This window comes from Zonotrichia leucophrys, chromosome 15 (assembly GCF_028769735.1).
Source record: "Zonotrichia leucophrys gambelii isolate GWCS_2022_RI chromosome 15, RI_Zleu_2.0, whole genome shotgun sequence".
NCBI lineage: Eukaryota > Metazoa > Chordata > Aves > Passeriformes > Passerellidae > Zonotrichia > Zonotrichia leucophrys.
Genome location: NC_088185.1, coordinates 4,409,125 through 4,429,614, shown reverse-complemented (window position 1 = coordinate 4,429,614; position 20,490 = coordinate 4,409,125). Strand labels below are relative to the sequence as shown.

The following is a 20,490-nucleotide window of genomic DNA, read 5'->3' as shown; positions in this document are numbered from 1 at the left end:
CCACAGTGGTGACACCAACACATCAAAGGAAATGTGAGTTTGTCACTGCACACCTACACCCAGCAAAGCCCCCCTTCCTACCCAAGTACCTTTTCAAACCTGATTCTCATAATGGCTCTGTCTCTTCTTTGATTTCAGCTCCTTTAGCCACTGAGGAGACTTTTCTTCTGACCTATGATATTAAAAAAAAAAAAACCAAACTCTTTATTCTTTCATTATGAAAACTCCTGACAGAAACAACAACAACAACAAAAAAGGAATGTGCAGCTTGTTGCATTATTTTTTCCTTCCACCAAGAAGAGCTGGGATTCCCTCACCTGTCCTCCTTTTCCACACTGGAGGGCAGCACTCTGCTGCTGGGAGTGCCGAGCTGTGCTTTGGGGGATTTGAAGAGCTGAGCAGAGCCGGTGTCACCAGCGCTCTCAGACTCCTGTCTTTTCCTCAGCTGGGCCTAAAGATAAAAATAAACAAAGGGGTCTTTTTAAGGCAGCATCCAGGCTTTTTTTATTTGAATGCAGCACAGATCACTCCAGATTCATAAAAATAAAAAAATTCCCTGAAATGAGTGAGGGGATTCCTTATAGAACACCTGCAGGTACTGAATTGGTGGGGATTCCTTATAAAGCACCTGCAAGTACTGAACTGGTTTATCTCCCACCTACTGGGCTCTGCCTGAGCTCACCTTGAGAACAGCGTGATCCATCCCCGGGAACACAGGCATTCTCTGGGCTTGCACAGAAGATGACCTAGGAGTGTGCTGGATCTTCTCTTCCTCCTCAGAATCTTCCTGTTGCATAGTTTTCTTCTCTTCTAATTTATTGATAATAAAAAAAAAAAAGGGCAGAAGGGGAAACCATGAGCTGGCTTTTCACCTCTGCCTTGTCCAACATCTCTTCCTGCACTCGAGCAGGAATGAAGGGCAGTATTTAACAAACACATTTTACCAACTCCTGCCTTTGCACTCAAGCTGACCACAACCAATTACTGCAGGTAGCTGAGGGGTTACCTGTGGAATCTTTGAACATCCAGCCACTGTCTGACTCCTCTGTCAAGGAGAACCTGTTGTCCAGGTCCAGCCCTCTGCTCCTGCGCAGCGAGTGAGACGCGGGCGCCCGGCACCGGCGCTTCTTGCTCAGCTGCACCCGAGTCTTCAGAGCACTGGAGTCCAGGACATCTGTGTGCTGCACAAACACACACCTGGGAATGAGCCACAGCTCCTCCACACTGAAATCCCAACCCACCGGATTGCATCCACCAATTAAAATGGGTATTTGTGTGATTATTATTATTATTATTTTAGTCACTTAAAATCATATTAGAGAGAGTGTATGATGAGGACACGGCAGTTTGTGGCTAACTGGGTGTAATCCTCTGATCTCTTTAGGCTGTGGATACCTGAGTTGCATGAATAATTTGCCCTACATTAATATAAAAAATAACTGCAATAATCAGGAGTTTAGTTCCTGGAGTGTTTTATGAACATAGGCCTTGCTAGCCGGTAGCAGCTGAAGGCAAATCCCAAGATTGGGATCTAAAAAGAACAACTACACAAAATTCCCTTGGAGAGCAGAGCTGCAGCTTCCCTGCCAGCCACAAACACTCAAAGCCACTCACCAGAAACAAGGACACTCCAAGTTTAGTGTCCCAGCCTTCAGAAACCTTCTGTGATCAGCAATTTCCAACACATCCAATCAGCAGTAACATTTACAGAGCAAAATAAGAAGCTGTGATTTATTTACTTGCTTAAAGCAATGTGCTGTTACAGATTTGCCTGTAACCACCAAATATCCCTGAGCCTCCCTTTCTCCAAAAGATGTGGGTTTGCTCCTTTTTTCAAAAGATTTCAGGTCAGGAATAAACTACTTTTCACACAGTGTTTGCCAGCTGCACTTAGAGCTATTAATGTTTTACAGAGACACCTTCAGTGGCCCAGGGACAAAACAAAACCTTCTGGAAGTGCTAAAACACCATGTGGATGTGGCACTTGGGGACATGGTGGTGGTGGCCTTGGCGGTGCTGGGGGAACAGTTGGACTCAGTGTTCTGAGAGGGATTTTCCAAACTAATTTCTTGCAGCACTACATCTCATTAACTGTGTATGGCCAGAAACTGCTGGTCTTACACCAACTGCAAGATTCTTCAATACAAAAAAAATCCTTTAAAATGCAACCATGAGCTACTGTGGAAAGAAATCAATTATAAATAAGAAAAATATTAGTGAAGGCTTTTACAGCCTTAAATCTGCACGGCTGACAGCACAGCAGTCACTGGCTGTTTGTGTTATTTAACTATGCTTCCAATATTCATCCCTGGAAGTGTCCAAGGCCAGGCTGGATGGGGCTTGGAGAACATCTGGTCTAGTGGAAGGTGTGGATGGGGGTGGAATTGGATGAGCTTTAAGATCCTTTCTAACCCAAACCAGTCTGGGATTCCATGATTGATTATCCAAGGCCAGCAGCTTTATGGAATCTCTCAGAAACTGAACACCACAGAGACATAGAAGAACTTTGTAGTTTTCATCCTAAACTTTTTAGGCAGGAAAGCAGCTGGGAAAATTCAGAGTGGGAAAGGCAGGGCAAAGTTTCCAGAAAGAACTTAGGGGAGAGCTTAACCGAGGGAACACACGATGGCAACTCACATCAATGAAGGAGAAATAACTCTTGTCCTCAGGGAGCGCGTCCCCTGCAGGAGGCACATCAGTGCCATCAGTGGAGTCCATGTCCGTGCTGGAGCGGTCCAGGCTGGTGCTCCTTTGCTCTTTGGAGAAGTCATGGTGCTCGGGCAGGGAGGGAGGCTCTGTCTGCGAGGACAGCGAGGACGGGTGGCTGCCCGCGGGCGGCTTCCGCCCCGACACCACCTCATTGTCCAGGGAGGGAGACTCTCCCACAAAGCTGCAAGTGAGCAAATGGAATCTGTGAGAGTTCAGGGCAAACAGAGACCTGCAAGGCCAGGCTGGATCATACATGGTCAGCAGGGGTTAAAGGAAAGTGGAACAGAAAGTCAGAGTGGATCCCTTCTGCTGGCACAGCCCTTGTCACAGACATCTTTTATGAAAAATACTTTCCTTAGGATTTTTTCTTCTGAGAAGCTGAGAGGCCTCAGGAACCAAATGTAAACATTGATTATCTGCTGCTGTGGAATGCAACAGGTGCATCTGTGATTGGTCTCATGTGGTTGTTCCTAATTAATGGCCAATCACAGTCCAGCTCTCTGGACTGTCTCCATCAGTCACAAGCCTTTGTCATCATTCTTCTTCTACTCTTAGCTAACCTTCTGATGAAATCCTTTCTTCTGTTCTTTTAGTATAGTTTTAATATATCATAAAATAATAAATCAAGCTTTCTGAAACATGGAGCCAACATTGTCATCTCTTCCCTCATCCTAAGACCCCTGCGAAGACCACCACAAGCCCTCAACCCTTGGATTCATGCTGTGTTGGGGATTGGGGTGGATTCCACCCAGCCAGAGGAGTTCTTCCTTCAGGAAAGCTGGAGCTGAAGAGAGCTGGGCACCAGGTGGCAGCCTAAGGCAGGGCTCCATGGGCAGAGCTGCTCCTGCCTCACAGAGGAGGGCAGCAGCACCCGCTCCCCACTGCTGGGATGCTCCCAGTGCGTTCCTAAAATTCCTCCCGTGGCCTGGACTGACAGGAATGAGCTGCAGGGTCAGGGCTGAAAGCTGGACACTGTTGTGTCTGCCTTTCCTTGAAATACTGTCAGTAAAAATTGGGCTGACTTGCTTCTAACTCCCAGTTTGAAAAAACCCAAAACCTAAAGGATTTAGCTCTGATTTTTTTTTTTCTCCTCTTGATATAAGTCTTTTGCCACTAAGCAGCATTTCTTGGGCACATATCTAGAAAAACTGTTCTAAACCTAAAAAACCCATGTATATATCAACATATGTCCATCTTTAAAACAATAAACCTCAGTATTTGGTACAGCAATCCCAGGAGAAAACCACTCAGGAGTTCCCTGCTGGATAACAGCATTCCATCAGCACCAGCACATGGTACAATGTCCAGTCTGGCAGAGCAGACACTGCCCAGAGGGTTTCCACCACACAAGCAGAGGGAATGCTGCTTCCCTCCCTCACCAGTGGGCCCCAGGATAATTAAGAATGGCACTAATGAGCTCTGGGGGAAAAGTTTTTGTCTAGGGTTTTTGCTTCAAATGATATTTGGTATCTGCAGCATTAGGCTTTAGAGCCACTGCAACATGGAAGAATGGAGAGAGGAGGGACAATCTGCAGGACCTTTCATGGAAATTAAAGTGTGTGTTGAAAGGATTCTGTTGGATTTGCACATCTCCAAAAAGTCTCTTTCTTCCCTGCTACACCCCAGGGCTGCAGCTGATACAATTCACTGAGGTTTTTAAAACTGAAATATCTGAGAGCAAGATGTGATAGAAATCCAGCTGAATTAGCACTGATTGGTGGTTCCTCATTCCCAAACCTTCCCAATGGGTTTTCCTTTGGAGTTTCTGCACAATTACAGCCCCATCCACCAACCCCTGTGGCACAGCTCATCCCTAAATGTGGGAGGGATTCCTGGAGCCCAAACCCAGTTATGTGCAGTGGATTCATTCCAGTGAACAGTTAATTAGGGGGGAAATTCCCTTCAGAAAAATGAAACTGAAAACATATTTTCAGTTCTCATTACTGAGATATATCATGCACCTCTGTCTATTACTTCATTAAGATTTTAGGGTCTGTGAGCATATCCATGAGCTGCCCCTGATGCTCCACAGGTACATTTACAGACACTTCTCTGAGAAATCATCCCTCACATGGAGCACACAAACCCAGCAGGATGGTTATCACAATGGAAAATAAACTGACAGCAATCCTCACTTCCAACTGCAATTAAATTTAATTAGTTTTAGCAAGACAGTGTATAGAGGCCATAAAAAGGTGTCTGTGAAATGAGGAGTCAGAGCTGTATGGCTGCACCATCTAAAATCACTTCCTTTCCTGTAAAAAACAGTAATTTTCCTTATGAAGATTGTTCTAACCTAAAATGAGTTTTGTACAGTGCCAATTTGCAGAAGTTTATTCAAGCACTTGAGAAAAATGAAAATAAAATCTTTTAGATAACCTAAGAAAAATCCAATTAATGCCTCCAAATGGGAGAAGATGCTTTCATCCCTGTCCATCCCAAGGAGTTACTGGCCAAAGCCCACTGGAGGAGCTCCTTATGCTACTTCCAGCAGTGACTCAGTTCTAGAGCAAAACAGCCTTCCAAAAGCTCATCTAGGGAAAGGACAGTGTTCATCATGCTGCCTTTTGATTTCAGAATTCCCTTCCTCTCCCAGAGAAGCAGTGGAGTCACCACCCCTGGAAATGTCCAAATGCCAAGCAGAGGTGGCACTGCCTGGTTTAAAGGCCACAGAGGGATTCAGGTGAAGACTCAGCCATCCTGGAGGTCTTTTCCAACCTTAAGGACTCTGATTCCATGAAGATGAGGTCATTCACTCCTAAAATAATCCCTGCATGGCTGCAACAGTGGGAAATGCCCCAGGCTGGAGGTTCCCCCAGCACAGCAGGAGGCTGTGACACCCTCTGGTCCCTGCAGGATGTGACACCGTGGGGCTGGCAGTGGAAATGCTCCCAGGGAAGGCAGCCAGGCCAAAACAGGAAAACTGAACCAGCAACATCTCCTGAGAGTTCCTGCCTCCAGCTGGGGTGAGGAGGAGGCACCAAAGGCAGAGCCCTGCTCAGAGCACCCACAGCAATGTGAGGAGAATGTCTGCACTGCTCCTGGCAGGCACTTCATCCAAAACAAACTGCAGACAAAATGCACGTTCAATACATTCCAGGAAGACTTCCATTACTTAGAAGTACATTAATCTCATTTCTCTTCAAGTGCCTGAATTAATACAGCAGTAATTCCCCTGCAATGAGCTGTAAGTCAAAATAAAGCAGAGCAATGGGGTGGCAAAATGCTGAAGAGTCTCTACACTGTCACCATTATGCTTTAAAAAAGGCAAAATCTAAACACTTCTTGCAGTGCAAACAAAATTCCAGCACATGGGATTGAGTCCAATCCTTCAGTGAACCGGAATGTTTAGGTGGAGCTGTTCTAATCAGGATGGATGGATTGAAATAACTCTCCAGTGCTGTCTGCTGTGAAGCTGAGACAAGCACCTTTGTTAAGAAACTGATCTCAGAAATGTCTGTACCATCCTGGAATCCAAGTTAATTTTACAGCAGCCTGGCTGTCACTGTTGGCACTCACTTGGCTGCTGAGCCTCGAGCTGGTCCTTACCCTGATTTCATAAGCAATAAAAATATTCATAGCACACAGTTCTCAAGTGCAGAACAAACCAAACGTAATTGACATTAATGTCTGCTCTAAGATCCCAACAAGTATAGCATTAGGAACCAGATAAAATGCTATTTTCATACCACACTGAGCAGACATGATACAAGTTCAGGGTAGATCAAGCTGCAATTTACACAACAGGTGTGAACTATAAAAAACCTCACACTTTGCTGCTCTAGGTTTATTTCACTAAATCATTCTAAGAACAGAAAAGCATCAGCAATACTCAATATCAGTTTCACTCAGCTGATATTCCATTTCATCCTCCACTTCACCACCAATAAAACACTTGACAGTCTGAGACGTGGGCATGGAGAGATGCACCCTGAGTCACCCCATCTGAGCCCCATAGGAATTTTGCCACTCTGCTATTCCAGAGGGATTTTGCCATTCACCCAACCTGGTAGTAATTTTAAAGGAAAGGCAATGACAGAAAATCAGACTTTAAAACAAATAGAAGTGTGTTAGAATGTTGGGGGACACAAGACAGATGACGGACTTTGGACTTGGTTAACACAAGAGATTTGATAGGAGGATGCTTTGGCAAAAGCAAATGGAACTTTGAAAATTCAATAGTGGGAAATGCCCCAGCCTGGAGGTTCCCCCAGCACAACAGGAGGCTGTGACACCGTTTGGTCCCCATGGGATGTGACACTGCAGGGCTGGCAGCAGAAATGCTCCGAGGGAAGTGCAAGACTTTGAGTGCAAGAAGATGAAATGAAACAGGTTTACTGCAAAAAGCAATCTCACTAAACTTTGCAAGCAAGAGATGCTGTTATATGCATAATTTTGTGTATGTGATTTTAACTTAATCATTTGTGAAAAATGTATGTATTTTATGATTGTTTTTGCAAATACTGAAATTGATATTATATGTGTTGTGTTAGAAAGTAATGTTGTATTAATTCTCTTAAGTACTGTGTTAAATATAGTTTTAGGTTAATAAAATTGGGTTATAAAAATTTAGGTTTTTTTTAGGTTTATAAAAATTGTTAAAATAGAAATGATGCTATGTAGGATACTTTTTAAAGAAAGGACTCACAGCGAGATAGCAGCCACAGGACACCTGAATCTTTCAGAGAAAAAGAATTTATTGCTCTTATCAGAAGAAATGAACTTCTTCCCGCCTCAAAGGCGCTGTTAGGATTCAGAGGAAGAAGTTGATGCTGACCAGACAGAATCCTGTATTTGAATAGAATTTATGCATCATGTATGAAGTGTATGAATATGCAACAGGCTGTTGCTTTTAAGGGTTAACCCTTTTTTAACGCGTGTCCTTTTTCAGGCTCAGCGCTGCCCAGAAAAATGTACCCGGACATCCGTAACTCTTTGTATTTATTGTCTCATATTGTCCTAATTCAATTTGTCCAAATTATTATCACTCTAATTGTGTTACTATTTTTATAACCATTTTATTACTATTAAACTTTTAAAAATTTTAAAAACAAGTGATTGGTGTTTTTCACACCAAGAACAGGGCTTGGAGCACCCTGCTCTAGCAGAAGGCTAGAGTCCCGTGGCCGAGGGTTGGAATGAGGAGATCTCTAAGGCCATTCCAGCATGAAAGCACTCTGGGCTGGTGGGATTTCAGCCTTTCCCCCCCTCCCCAGCCGAGCAGAGCCCTCACCTGTCGCTGCTGTGCCTCTGCTCGTTCCAGGTGCCGTACTGGCTGTCGGGCTCCTGCACCAGCGTGTCCGTGTCCTTCGCCCCCGGCGGCTGCCTGGAGAAGCATTTCCTCAGCTGGTCCTGCAAAAAACACCTCCAGTCAGTGCTCCAGCCCCTGCCTGAGGGATTAACAGGTCTTGTAGGCCATAACAGCTTAGAATCTGACAATTAAACTCGGCTGGGAAATGAACTTAAACACGAGGAACTGCTGTGGAGTCAGAGCGACAATTCTCTGTGCAGTAATTCTCTGAACAATAATTACAGTAATTGTTTTCTTGGGCAAATAAAGGATCCCAGAGGTTGGAGATGACTCCCTGGTTTCAGGAACTGCATGCTGCTTTAATATTGTTCTTATCTCAGGTTGCACAGAGCTTCTCAAAGCACCTATGCAAGCACAAGGAATTGTGCTGGGAATGATATTTCATCCCCTCAAGCACAGCAGGCAAACATCAACTCCATTGCTCTTTTCCTGAGTTTAATAAAATAACCCTTTTTTTTTTTTCAAGCTTTCTTTGGAAGACATTCAAAATAAAATGCATAAATACATAAATAAATAAATAACCACAGGGCCAGACACAAAAAGCCTTCTACAAACAGATGTAACATCCAAACCCAACCCAGGACAGACCACAGTGGGTTTGCTTTGTTTTACTCTGACCTCTCCTTTCCTGACTGTTTTTATTTCATGGATCTGCTGCTTTCCTAAGAAGGAATGAGCAGATCCCAGGCCCTCAGCTTTCCAGGGAGAGAAGTGGGTCAGTGCTGGCACCCCAGATTTGCAGCACACCAATGTCAACCCAGCCCTGCAGTTGTGCAGAGTTATTCAGGGAGCTTCAAGAGCTCCTGAAATCCTACACTGGGAGCAGATAATTAAACTGTTGGTCTCTTTCACCTTCATTACCCTGAACAAACACAAACATGGCTTTCAGCTCCAGATCAGTTTTGCTTATCAAGATTTTATCTGACAGCAAATTACATGGTTTTCCACCTGCCCTTGGAAAAATGCAAGGATTTTTCTCTCCTTGTAAGTAGCCCCTGCCTCCAACTCACTGAGCAGAACACATTGCTGGACTAGAACACAACTCTTCCTCTTCAAGCAGCACACACATAGAAACAATAATTAAGAAATCCCACATTTAATATGTAGAATTCCTTCATATTATTGGGGGTAAAAAGAGAGATTGCACATTTACTTGTTTCCTCAATTTTGTACACCTAAGGAATGCTGCCTTAAGACTATAAAACCATTAGGAATAATTCAGCAGTGCTGACACCTGGCTACTGAAGAAGTCCCACAACACTTCCAGTTCTCATAACCAGTTCTTATTTCCCAGTGGCCACAGCCACTCTCCATCCTTGTTGTGCTCTTTGCTGCTGACAAAGTTATTTGTGTTTTAATGCAAAGAAAATACAAAAGGCTCCACCATTTACTCCAGCTATCACCATGCACCTCAAAGTTAAAGACCAAGTTAAATTCTGTTTGCAATACTCAAATAAAACAGGCTCAGTTTGTGAGTTACATGGAACAGACATTTCCTGCTTTTCATTCTCCAGATGTTCCTGCAGCCCCAGAATTCACTGGTTCTTACACTTTATGCAATCACAGGATCTTTAAGGTTGGAAAAAAAACCTCAAAAAGATGGAGTCCAACCTATCCTACATAGATATCTAAATAGAGACAAGTACATGAATGCCTGGAGGCGAGTTAAGCTCTTACATTTCCCACTCCATGCCAGGTACAAGATTCCAAATGTGAGCCAGGCACACGCTGCTTCCAACACAGGAGACAGTCTGGTATTTCCTAGAAACCACAGGGCATTTCCTCCTCCTTGGCTTGGCTTGGCTCTATGTTTTGCCTTCCACAAATTCCCTCTGCAGCTTCCCAATCCCATGATTTGCTCCAGGGACTCTTGGGCTCAGCTCTCACCCAGTGGCCTGAACAATTTGGCTGGTGGCTGCACTTCTAGGAAAGGCATTAACAAATACCAGTGGCTCTTCCCACTTTCCTTCCAACTGTCCATGCTCATTCAGGGTTTTTTTTCCACCTTGATGGTTATTATGAATTTTTTTCAATGTCAATCCTATTCTTACAATCAATTTGTATGGTGTTTTCCACTGGTTACAACTAAAGTCCATTACTTCTACACACGGCACCATTTTATTTGCAATCACTCATGCTGTTTCTGCTAGAAATTAGACTCAAAAGCTTAGAGGCAGGAGGAGCAGCAGTGGGGAGCCCTTGTTTACCCAGCAGTGAGTTATCAGAGCCCTGGGGGCTGTGCAGGAGGGGTGTGGACAGCACAGATAACAACGGCGCAGCAGCCACACGGGTCAAGTTTAGATGCAAAGACACCACTCCTGTGAAGGCTCGGCAAAACCTAACAACATTTTACACTTCTGCCAAGAACGACACCATCAGCTCAGTTATTTCTGGGTGCTAAACCCAAAACAAGCCAGAAAAAGAAATAAAATTACTGCTTCTGAAGGTGCCGTGAAGTTAAGTTCAATACAACAAACAAAGTCTAAATGTCAGGAATAAAACACTTCAAACTCTAGGAAACCTAGAGTTCTCTGTGTTCTGAAGGCTTTGTTACTTTCAGAATCATTATTTCATTTTGCTTCTGGAGGAAGCTGCTTATTTCAAGACGATTGTGTCTTTCCCTGACAGACCCTTTCAACACTTATTTTTTAAGGTGCCAAATGATTAATTGGAAAAAATAAATGCTCTCTAGGTACCAAGCAGAAAAATAAGGAGTGGGAAGAGGAGCTGATCCTCTCCTTGGCTGGTGGAGGAGGTGTTGGCTGGGGGCACTGAGAGCAGCGCAGAAAAGCAATTTATAGCCTGTGCAGCAGCTCAGAGGAGAGGGGGTGCTGAGGAAGGAAGTGACAACAAACCAGGAAGATTTTCCTTGCCAGAAGGTGATTATTAGCAAGAAGGAAGAGTTTTAGCTTTTCTTTTGAAGATCTCTTTTCTATTATTGTCATCACACTCCTGAAAGACTCAAGGCAGTCAATACACGAAGACATTTCCTCTATAAACAGAATACTCAGGAAACTGGAAAACAAATAATTCCAAAGGAAAAAGCAGTAAAGAGGGGTCTGGTGTCTTTTTAGCACACAAGATAAACCCAAATTAGAACTTTTCTAATTTATGATGGCAGAAAAATCTCCCAAATCAAATAAAACCCACGCCTGATTCAGGTTTCAAATGCTGTAATTCTCCAAGCTTTGATGTTTAACTTCCCAATTCTTACACCAGGAGCTAGGGAAAAAAATCTACTTAATTTTTCTATAAAATTAAGCAGCTGAGCTGTGTCCTGCTTTGCCTCTGGTTCTTCTAAAATGAGCCATTATGATTATGCCTCTTTCAGTCTTCCCTTGGAATTAAGCTGGGCTTGGCTACACTCCAGGGCTGATTACTCCTGCAATTTCCCGTTCCTGAAAACGATGCACACACAACATTGGTCCCACCAGCCCCAAAATTGCCCCTAACTCTGGGTCAATGCAGACATTTACGTGCAAAACCCTCCTGCACTGATGGGAAATGAAGACCTGGCACAGGAGGAGCCAGCTCTGAGAGATCTCCTGAGTCAGAAGCTGCACAGACAGTTTCAAAAATATCTTTGTTTGCCAAGGAGCCCGAGACATCAGCCAGCCAAAGTGACAGCCCACAGCTTGAGTGTGAATGTTCAGAGCTAAATCCCACTGGCATGGGTTGGGTATGAAGAGGAACTGCACAATGGAAGGAAGTTTTGACCATCTGCCTTGTTAATATACAACTCAGAGAAAAAATGGTGCTGGTTTCTTGAAAAGGGCTGCTTTTTCTTTTTTTTTTCTTTTTCCATTTTTTCCTCTGCTTACTTTAATTAAAGAAGCAAAAAATGTGGTCAAATTAAGTGTGACACTGCATTTTAGCAGAGCTCACAAGTTCTTACAAATCCCAAAAAGTATTCCAGCTGTTCTCCTGCAGAATGCCAGGAAGAGAGCAACAGACCTCCACCAATTCATATCTTATGATATTATTTTGTAGTTGAATCTGCTTTGAATGGGATGCTGGGCTTGATGAGCACAAGAAGTCCTTTATAACCTAAATTATTCTATAATTACTCTAAGAATGTGAAAGACTAAGAGGTGAATTATATATTTTAGAGCACTAACAGAATTATCAGAACATAATATGAAATTGAAACCAACCAATACTGAAAACTCCATTACAATAAGAGAGCTTAAGGGTCACAGCCCACAGATTTTAATTTGGAAGTACCCAAATGCCAAGACAGCAAGTGGGGGAAGAGGATCCCAGGATTTCCATCTGTACTTACTATCCATCCAATGAATGCTGCCCATAAGGAGTAAGTCATGGCTCCAGCTCCTCCTAATTCCCAGCAATCAGGTGGGATTCAGGCTGGTGAGATCAGCCAACTCCTGCTTTGCTGAACTGCTGAGTGGAGTCAGTGCCTGGGGGAATGCTCCAGGCTGAGGCAGCACCTTCTGCCCCCACCCTCCCTGCTGCAGCCCCAGATAAAGAGTTCCAGGAACTGCCCAGCTGAGTTCCAGACCTCCAGCATGAGGGAAGGCTCCCCAGCCCTCCCAAACAGGACAGCCCTGCCCCATCCATGGAGACCAGCCCCAAGAGCAGAACTGGGGGAATTAATCCATGCCAGAACCTCCAGGGCTTTCCAGCCTGACCCAGCCAGGTAAGGAGATGGCAGTGAGTGGCTGTGGAGGCTGCTCAGGTGGAGCATCAGCTCCGGGGTCCCAGCACAGGGGGGATGTGGAGATGCTGGAGTGAGTCCAGAGGAGGCTGTGAAGATGATCAGAGGGATGGAGCAGCTCTCCCATAAGGAAAGGCTGAGAACTGGGGTTGTTCAGCTGGAGAAGAGAAGGCTCCAGGGAGATCTTACTATGGCCTTGCAGTATCTAAAGGGGCTCCAAGAGAGCTGGGGAGGGACTTTGGACAAGGGGGAATGGCTGAGAGAGAGCAGGTTCAGATTCATGTCAGGAAGAAATGCTTCCCTGCCCATCTCTGGAAGTGTCCCAGGCCAGGCTGGACAGGGCTTGGAGCAGCCTGGGATAGTGGAAGGTGTCCCTGCCCCTGTCAGGGGCTGCAGTTTTTGAGCAGAGCAGTGGAGCTCCTTAGGATCTGAGAGAGCTGAATGTGCTGTGTGAGTGCTCACAGTCCCCTAAAGCTGTGTGAGCTTTAAGGTCCCTCCTGACCCAGACCATTCCATGATCCCTCTGGCCCCGGTGCATCCTGGGCTGGGCAGCACAAGCTGCTGGTTTGATGTGAAAAACTGGTTTTATGTGAAAAACTGGAGCTGCTGCTGCTGCTGAATGCACAAACAGTGCCTGGAGAAACACACGTGTGCCCCATGTGACTGTGAGCACTCACACAGCACATTCAGCTCTCTCAGATCCTGAGGAGCTCCACTGCTCTGCTCAAAAACCCTTTAAATAATGGATGTTTCCCTCTCCCATGGGCAGTGGAGTACGTTCCAGTCCCACAGTACCAAGCATCTCATAAATGCCTGACAGCCTCCCTGTTGCTATGCAACCCTGGGCTGCCTTTCCATGTGAGTTTTGCCTGCCTCTTCCACAGGGATATGATACCCAACCACCAATTACATCCCTGATGCTAAAGCCTGACAGCATTTCCCTTACGAAACAGGAGTTGTTTTTAGAGGGTGACTGGTCTAATTCTCCACATTTCCATTGCTTCCCATTGCTGCACAGGACTGAATCCCAACCCTTTCTCCCTGGAAAGGCACAGCAAAAATTACAGATGTGCTAAAGGAGTTCCAAGAGGGCTGGGGAGGGACTTTGGACAAGGATGTGGAGGGGAATGGTTTTAAATTGGCATAGGGCAAGTTTAGATCAGATATGAGGAAGAAATTCTTGCCTGTGAGGGTGATGAAGAGAGAGACCCAAGGTCCACCCTGCATCGATTCTGGCCACAGCAGAGAATGTGGTCAGATTAAGTTGGTTTTGCCAAGGATCTGGTTACCACCATGCAGTGATATCACCTCCCTGCTCCTGCAGGGACTCCTGGTGCTTTTATCCTCCTCATTCTACACAGCATTTCAAATACATTTCAGAGTTTGTAATTTTTTTCTACTCTGCAAATTGAGCTGCTCTGCCTGGCTGTGAACACTCGCCACACACAGGTCAGGAGGTTCAGGGCAAGGCTGAAGATGGAGCAGAGGTTGACCCAATGTGCAAAAAGCAGACAAGAATCTAATTCTAAATATAAGCCCTGCTAGGGCTGAGTGAGCCACAAGAGCACTTCCTCTGAGAGGTGGGAGTGTACAACAGCACAGCACAGGAACTAGCTGGGAACATCTTTAAAACCTCTCCTATGTCATCAGATTAAATTTCCTTTTCAGCCTGAGCAGCCAGGCTGATAAGGAATGGAGCCCTAAGAAAGCCAAGGCAGCAGGAAGGAGCCAGAGGCTGGGTCAGGAAGATCCTGAGCTGTGAGAGGGGATCCAGGCTCTGCCCAGGACACTGTAACTCCCATCAGAGTGAATAAAACCTGGAACAGGATCCCTCGACTTCAACACTGCAGGAGGCACAAGCCAGAACATAGCAATTTCATTCTGGGATGCCAAGGAGAGGATAATTTGCTTTTTTTGAAAAGCTGCATAGTTGAAATCAACACCTCCTACTCCAAATGCTGCATTTCACAGCTCCTCTCCACATGAGACACGAGTTAAACTTCAAACAAACATTCCTGGGGAAAAAAAGCTCTCCTTCGCTTAAAGCCTGGAGTTAAAGATGTAGAGAAAGTGATAGGATTTCCTGACAACAAGTGAATAACAAACGTGCTCGTTTCAACACACGGCTCAGGAGATGTTTTAGGAGACAGCAGTCAAAACACACACACAGTCACCCCCCAGGGAACGCCAGGAGTGCTTCCCAAAACTCTCACAATATTACCAATATCAATAAAAATGGATTGCCAGGATAGGGAGGCTGTGAGGGTGGAGGTGCCCTGGCACAGGGTGCTCAGGGAAGCTGTGGCTGCCCCTGTCCAAATCCAGGCTGGAAAAACCTGGGATACAGCAAGGTGTCCCAGCCCATGGCAGGGGGTGGGACTGGGTCATTTTAAGCCCCCTTTCAACCCAAATTCTTCTGGGATTCTATGATTCTAAGCCTTGCATTCAGAGAAGATTTTCTTTTATACAATTTGTTTCCCCTGAAAGCTGTCACTTACAGCTTATAAAAAAAATTAGGCAACAAGGTGGATGAGCAGAAAATATCAGCTCTAAATCTATTTATGCTATTTTCTTCTTGTTTAAGAACATTGTAAAAATCAACTCCTTGCAGTCAGCAAAAGTGAAATCACAGAGTAAAGTCGTTTCAATAATTATTCCTGCCAAAATAATGAGAGAACAACAAAGGCAGCCACCAAATGCCCATCACTATGGGTTTCTGGCCCAGATTTATCTGCCAGCTACGTTCATGGCCTGTTAAACCAAACAGAAGTTATTAAGAATGAAAAAGCAGGAACTGTTTCAGCACTGGCCCTTGTATCTTCATTAATTAAACTGAACAGCTTCACTCCTCCCCCCAGCCCCAAACAAGACAAACAACTCATTTTTAAAGCCTGCTTGCTGCAAACTTGCTTCCCTTTACCCTAACAGCTTCCTGGCAATTTAAAGATTAATTTAAAGATTAAAATTCCATTTACTGATAGTACCAAAATATTATTTTTGAGAACAACTCACTATGTTCTCAGGGAATATTAGGGCAGAACAATTCAGCAACTATTCACTGTAGGGCCTGTACCTATTCCAAGTTCACAATCAAAGTGCCAACTTGTAGTAATTTCTCCTTACAAATTTGTTGAAGGATGTTGACCACAAAGGACAAACTTTCTGCAGATAGATTGGGGTACAACATAACAGGCACTGCAGATCAAAGCTCGTTCATAAGCAGAGAGACAATTCCAGGTGAATGCAGGTGTGAAACTCAAACCAGGACCTTGCCCTGCTCCAGAAAGGGATCCTGTTTGATAGGAAAAGGCAGAGTCCAGCAGCAAAAAGCTCCACAAGCTTAAAATGAAACATCTGGGAAGATTAATAAAAACTAGGATGGGAATTTCAGCCTCTAGCAGGGAAAGGGCTGTGGGATGCAACAAAAACCCTCAAAAAGACTAAGTGCCCTCCAGCACATCTGGGACACATGCATCGAACAAATCACTCCACTTCCATCTTTATTTTGGAATTAAAAACTGAATCCAAACTAAGTACCAGATGAATTTTGAATGAAAACAACATTTTCTTTGACTGCCTGGTATACCAAAAGCAAACCACTCCTAAATGCACTTAGGTGTTATTTTTAGCATGGATCAGAGCAATTTAGGTAAAGCACATCGACAACACTGAGCCCCAGAATTCATCTTTGCTGTTCTGTGTGAAACACCTCTGAGGTTTTCCATGACTTTTTTTAGCAGTGTAAGTGGAGCCAAGGGAATCAAACAGCTTGCCCTGGTTTTATTGTATGGCAACAAACCTTGAGACCTAGAACAGTGCTGGCTGTGAAACCAGATCTCACACCTATAATAGAACCATGACCGACAGACCCTGATTAAATCTGAGGCCATGTTTAATGCATGTATCTCTGCTCCTCTTACAAAGACACCAAGCTGATGACATGAGATGAAAATGGACAATTAACTCCATCAAAATACCTGAAAGAAAAATCAGCTCCTATTTAAAAGGTCTCACTGCAAAGCAAAAGCTTCTGCAAGCTCAGCTGTGGATTCGCAGATGTGAGGGTGAAGAAGTTTACTCACACTGACTTAAATTGTGCTGCCTGAGTTGAATTTGGAGAGCTTTCTGTGCTTTGTATGATGCCGAGTTCTCCATCAGTAGCATCAGGAAGGGAGCTGGAAGGCCTTGGCTGTGTTAGGCAGGGATTCACAGGTATTGCTGCTCTTCTTTAAAAACTCCATCAGCCCCAAGTGTCTGCTTTACACTACAGTCCCAAAGCAGCACAGAAACCAGTTTACATGAATTACACACTTTTTACTCATTCCATAGTTTTTTTGTAGCACAATGTCAGTAGCTCCAAGGACTAAGACAGGACCCTGTGGCAAAAAAGCTAAAAAATACCAGCTCCAGGTCTGTATTCAGCAGTTGTTTGCCACCGACACAATGGCACCAACCACAAACTTCTTGGAGGGCTCAAACTTAAGGTCTGAGCCCAAGTGAAACCAAATTCCCACATAAAGCCAAGCACAAGTAGAATTCCTGCTGAAACAGAGGAACAGCAGCTCCAGCACTTTCACCAGTGACTTAAGTGAAAAGGTCACCCTGTGTCTCCTGATTTCTGCTCTGTAAGCAGAAGTGCTGGGTAGGACAGCAGAACATTTGTCCTCTGCAGGTTTCACATTCCCATTTTTCAGCCTTCTTCTACACGAGTTGTTCATTCAGATGATTCCAATAAATCTAAACCACCAGCTTAAAAAAACCTCAAGAGAACTTCACCATGCTAACTAACACTGTAACAGTGGTTACCAAATATTTTCTTCTTCATTCTTTTGTGCTTACTTGACACTATTTTCTTTCCCAGTCTGTCCAAACAGGACATGGATAGCAAGCTGGGACAGAAATGCTCTACCCAGTGCTGATAGAGAGCGGTGGAAAGTGCCATATTCAAACACCACACCTGCCCAAGGAATGCAGCGTCACCTGCGCTCATTCCCTGAGCAAACCCCGCCAGAGCTGCCTGTGTTTACACTTCACAGTGAGTAACTGTTTTGTTTAATCATAAAAAAAAGAAACAAAAAACATTTTAGCCACTTCAGAGAGTTTGGATTTACCCACATGTTGGCACCAAGGCTTGGGGCCCCTTTCCACACAGCTCAACCACAGTCACTGGTCAAACATTGGGCTTAAATCACCAGTTTCAGGTACAACTCAAACCACTGGTTTCAGCTCCTCTCCATGAAATAAACAGAATAAACCAGATTTGCTTCCCTTTCACTCCCTATCACCCCAAACCTTTGGTGCTTTGCAGGATGTGCCAGAACTAAAATTAGGGGTGTCAATAATGGCCAGGAAGGTCATGGCAGCTGCAGCCCTCAGGAAATCAGCCTTTTCTCCACCTCTTTGCCATGCCATGGAATACAAACAGTCCTTCCTGAAAATAACTGGAGACCAATGGAAAAGGGAGGGGAAAGGGCTGGTTCAGAACTGTAGAGAGCCAAAAGCTCTTCACCTTTCCTTTGCTCCCAGGAAGTGCACCCTGCCTCTGCCACGCCACAGCCTTCACAAGCCACACTGACCCTATGGCTTCTATGGCATGACAAAGTAAAAAAAAGCATTCTAAAAAGAAGCCATCCATTTTTCAATAAAATAAGGAAATTATGATCACTTATGTCACCTGCACAGTGACAGCACTTCATCCTTCTTACAAATTTAGCTTGAACCATTTTTTACTAGAAAATCACAAACACTGAAGCACATCCAAAGCCATGCTGGCTTGCTGGGGAACTGACCAACACCAGCCCAGGTCCAGCTTAACTTTCTAATTTCAGACCAGTAAGTGTCCTACCTCCACTGTCTTGCTTCAAAATCAACCACATTTTTCCCATTCCCCAAACCTTGAAATGAAAACATCCACCTGTGCTGCAGGAAGAAAGCAGCTGGGAGCAGACAGACAGACAGCACTATCTGGAGGTGTTTTGGGGGCTGTTTTTAGATGGAAAAGCAGACAGGAGGGAGGTTTTGTTAGGAGATTAAATGCTGCAACAAACCCGAGCGTTTGCACTGATTTCTTTTCCCTTGAGGGTCTCAAAAAGGTGCTTACAAGCTCGGGGGGCTCTGAGCTGGGCTGCCTCTTCCTCAGAGAGGAAAACCTCTGCTGACTCCGCACTGAAAACCTTCGGAAGGACTCTCTGCTCCGGGATGCAAAGTGCCTGAAGGAAGAGGTTCTCTTGAAAGGAGTCCTGGTGCCACCTTCCCCTCCACTCCGCTCATGAGCCACCGCAGTAGTGACTAAATTTAGTGCTTCCTGCAAGGATCTCCGCACTGTGCCCATCCACTGGGTCATGTGAGTTTGTGCCACTGTCAGTTTGTCTCCAAGGTAATCCATTTTTAATTTTTTTTTTCCAGCAGAGATGAAATATGAATATTCAGTAGCAATTAAAATATATTCTCTTTAACAACCCTGATTTATTTTGCGAAAAGTGATTCCTTGTATAAAGTATTTCCAGCTAAGGTAAACAGCATTGTACTATCACCCTCAGCATATTCCTAAAATTAAATAAGCAAAGATGTGAGGTGGGAGATTGGTATTTGTCAAGTAGGAAAAAATAAAAGACTTTTCCTACTTACAATCGGCTTTGCAGAGTTCCATCAAAATATGTTTAATTCAGCCATGTTAAAGAGATAAATCAATGTTTAAATCCTGACACAGTCACTTGAAATGAGTCCATTTGCAAGCAGAGAATTAGGTTTTCACTCTCTCATTTCAGAGCAGAAAAAGCAACTCCCTTTATAAGCCAAGTTTTTCTTCTGCTGTAAATATCAGAAGGATAAAACAAATCTTATTCTCCTGGCTCGGCCGCTCGACAGGTGAGAGTACACTGACCAAAGTTCTGGTGCTCCTATACAATCCATTGAGCAGCAAATCGATTCGATCTTCCAAACAATAAATCCAGCTCCTCCTCAGAAAACTCTGCAGCAGGCTGTCAGCAGCAGAATCCCCTCCTCACCATCATCCTCGCTGCCTCCGGAGCCATCCTGGAGCTCTCAGAACTGCGGAGCAGCGCAGGCAAACGTGTCCAGCCCTCCCCGCGGGGCTGCTCGGAGCCTGCCAAAAGAGCTGCTGGATGACATCAGCTCCTCTGCCTTCCAAAGGGGGGGACAAACACAGGGACTGTCCCCACTCCTCCTGCGCTCACATGGCTCTGGATGCACAGCTGCTTGCAGCACGGCTGCCTCCCAGGCTGGCTCTGCTAAGGCGCACACGAGGTTACCAGCAGGAGAACGCTGCTGCTGCTGCTGCCTCTGGAATGCTGATCCCTGCTCCTGTGTGTCCCTGTGCTCCGGGGAGGAAACAATGAGGAGGTGACCAGCCTGCAGAGGTCTGCCCAAGGAAGGATCTGGGCTGGGCTTTATTATAGTACAGGCAGGGTTCCCATGGCAACGCGGGGAACAGCATCTGCTGGCTCCGGAGCAGGCAGGAGTTGCACAGATCTATTGGAATGATTCATAGTTTGCATACGTCACGTGGACTCGCTGATTTTAACCCTTCCTGGGGAACGTGGCTCTGCCAGGGAACGTCTCACACCCACAGCAGAAGATTCCCACTGGGAATCCTCCACCTACACCATCGTCCTGCTGCTCACCAGGCACCTGGGCAGTGCCAGCACCTGTACCTGGCTCACTGTGCCATTCATGGCCTCAAAGAGGACATGTACCAGTTAGTGACTGCTATCAGCACAGGATAATGATTAAGCCAGGTCTGAACAGGTCTGACCATTAGAAGCTGGTTTTTTCC

The 20,490-nt window shown here is 45.0% G+C and overlaps 1 protein-coding gene across 9 annotated transcripts in view; it reads right to left on the bottom strand.

The window, feature by feature from the left end:
• Positions 1 to 20,490, bottom strand: part of KIAA1671 (KIAA1671 ortholog) — a 65,937-nt gene that overhangs the window by 2,775 nt on the left and 42,672 nt on the right. For 4 of the 9 annotated variants that reach the window (XM_064727261.1, XM_064727260.1, XM_064727262.1 and 1 more), the window contains 6 exons: positions 7,943 to 8,061; positions 2,638 to 2,890; positions 1,007 to 1,181; positions 683 to 810; positions 318 to 451; positions 100 to 172 (listed from right to left, as the gene is read on the bottom strand). In XM_064727261.1, coding sequence (XP_064583331.1) covers positions 100 to 172; positions 318 to 451; positions 683 to 810; positions 1,007 to 1,181; positions 2,638 to 2,890; positions 7,943 to 8,061 — 882 coding nt within the window. Of the gene's footprint in view, positions 1 to 89; positions 173 to 317; positions 452 to 682; positions 811 to 1,006; positions 1,182 to 2,637; positions 2,891 to 7,942; positions 8,062 to 12,302; positions 12,427 to 18,795; positions 20,104 to 20,490 lie in introns of those variants that run through there. The other 5 variants (XM_064727263.1, XM_064727269.1, XM_064727264.1 and 2 more) reach the window with 4 other exon arrangements.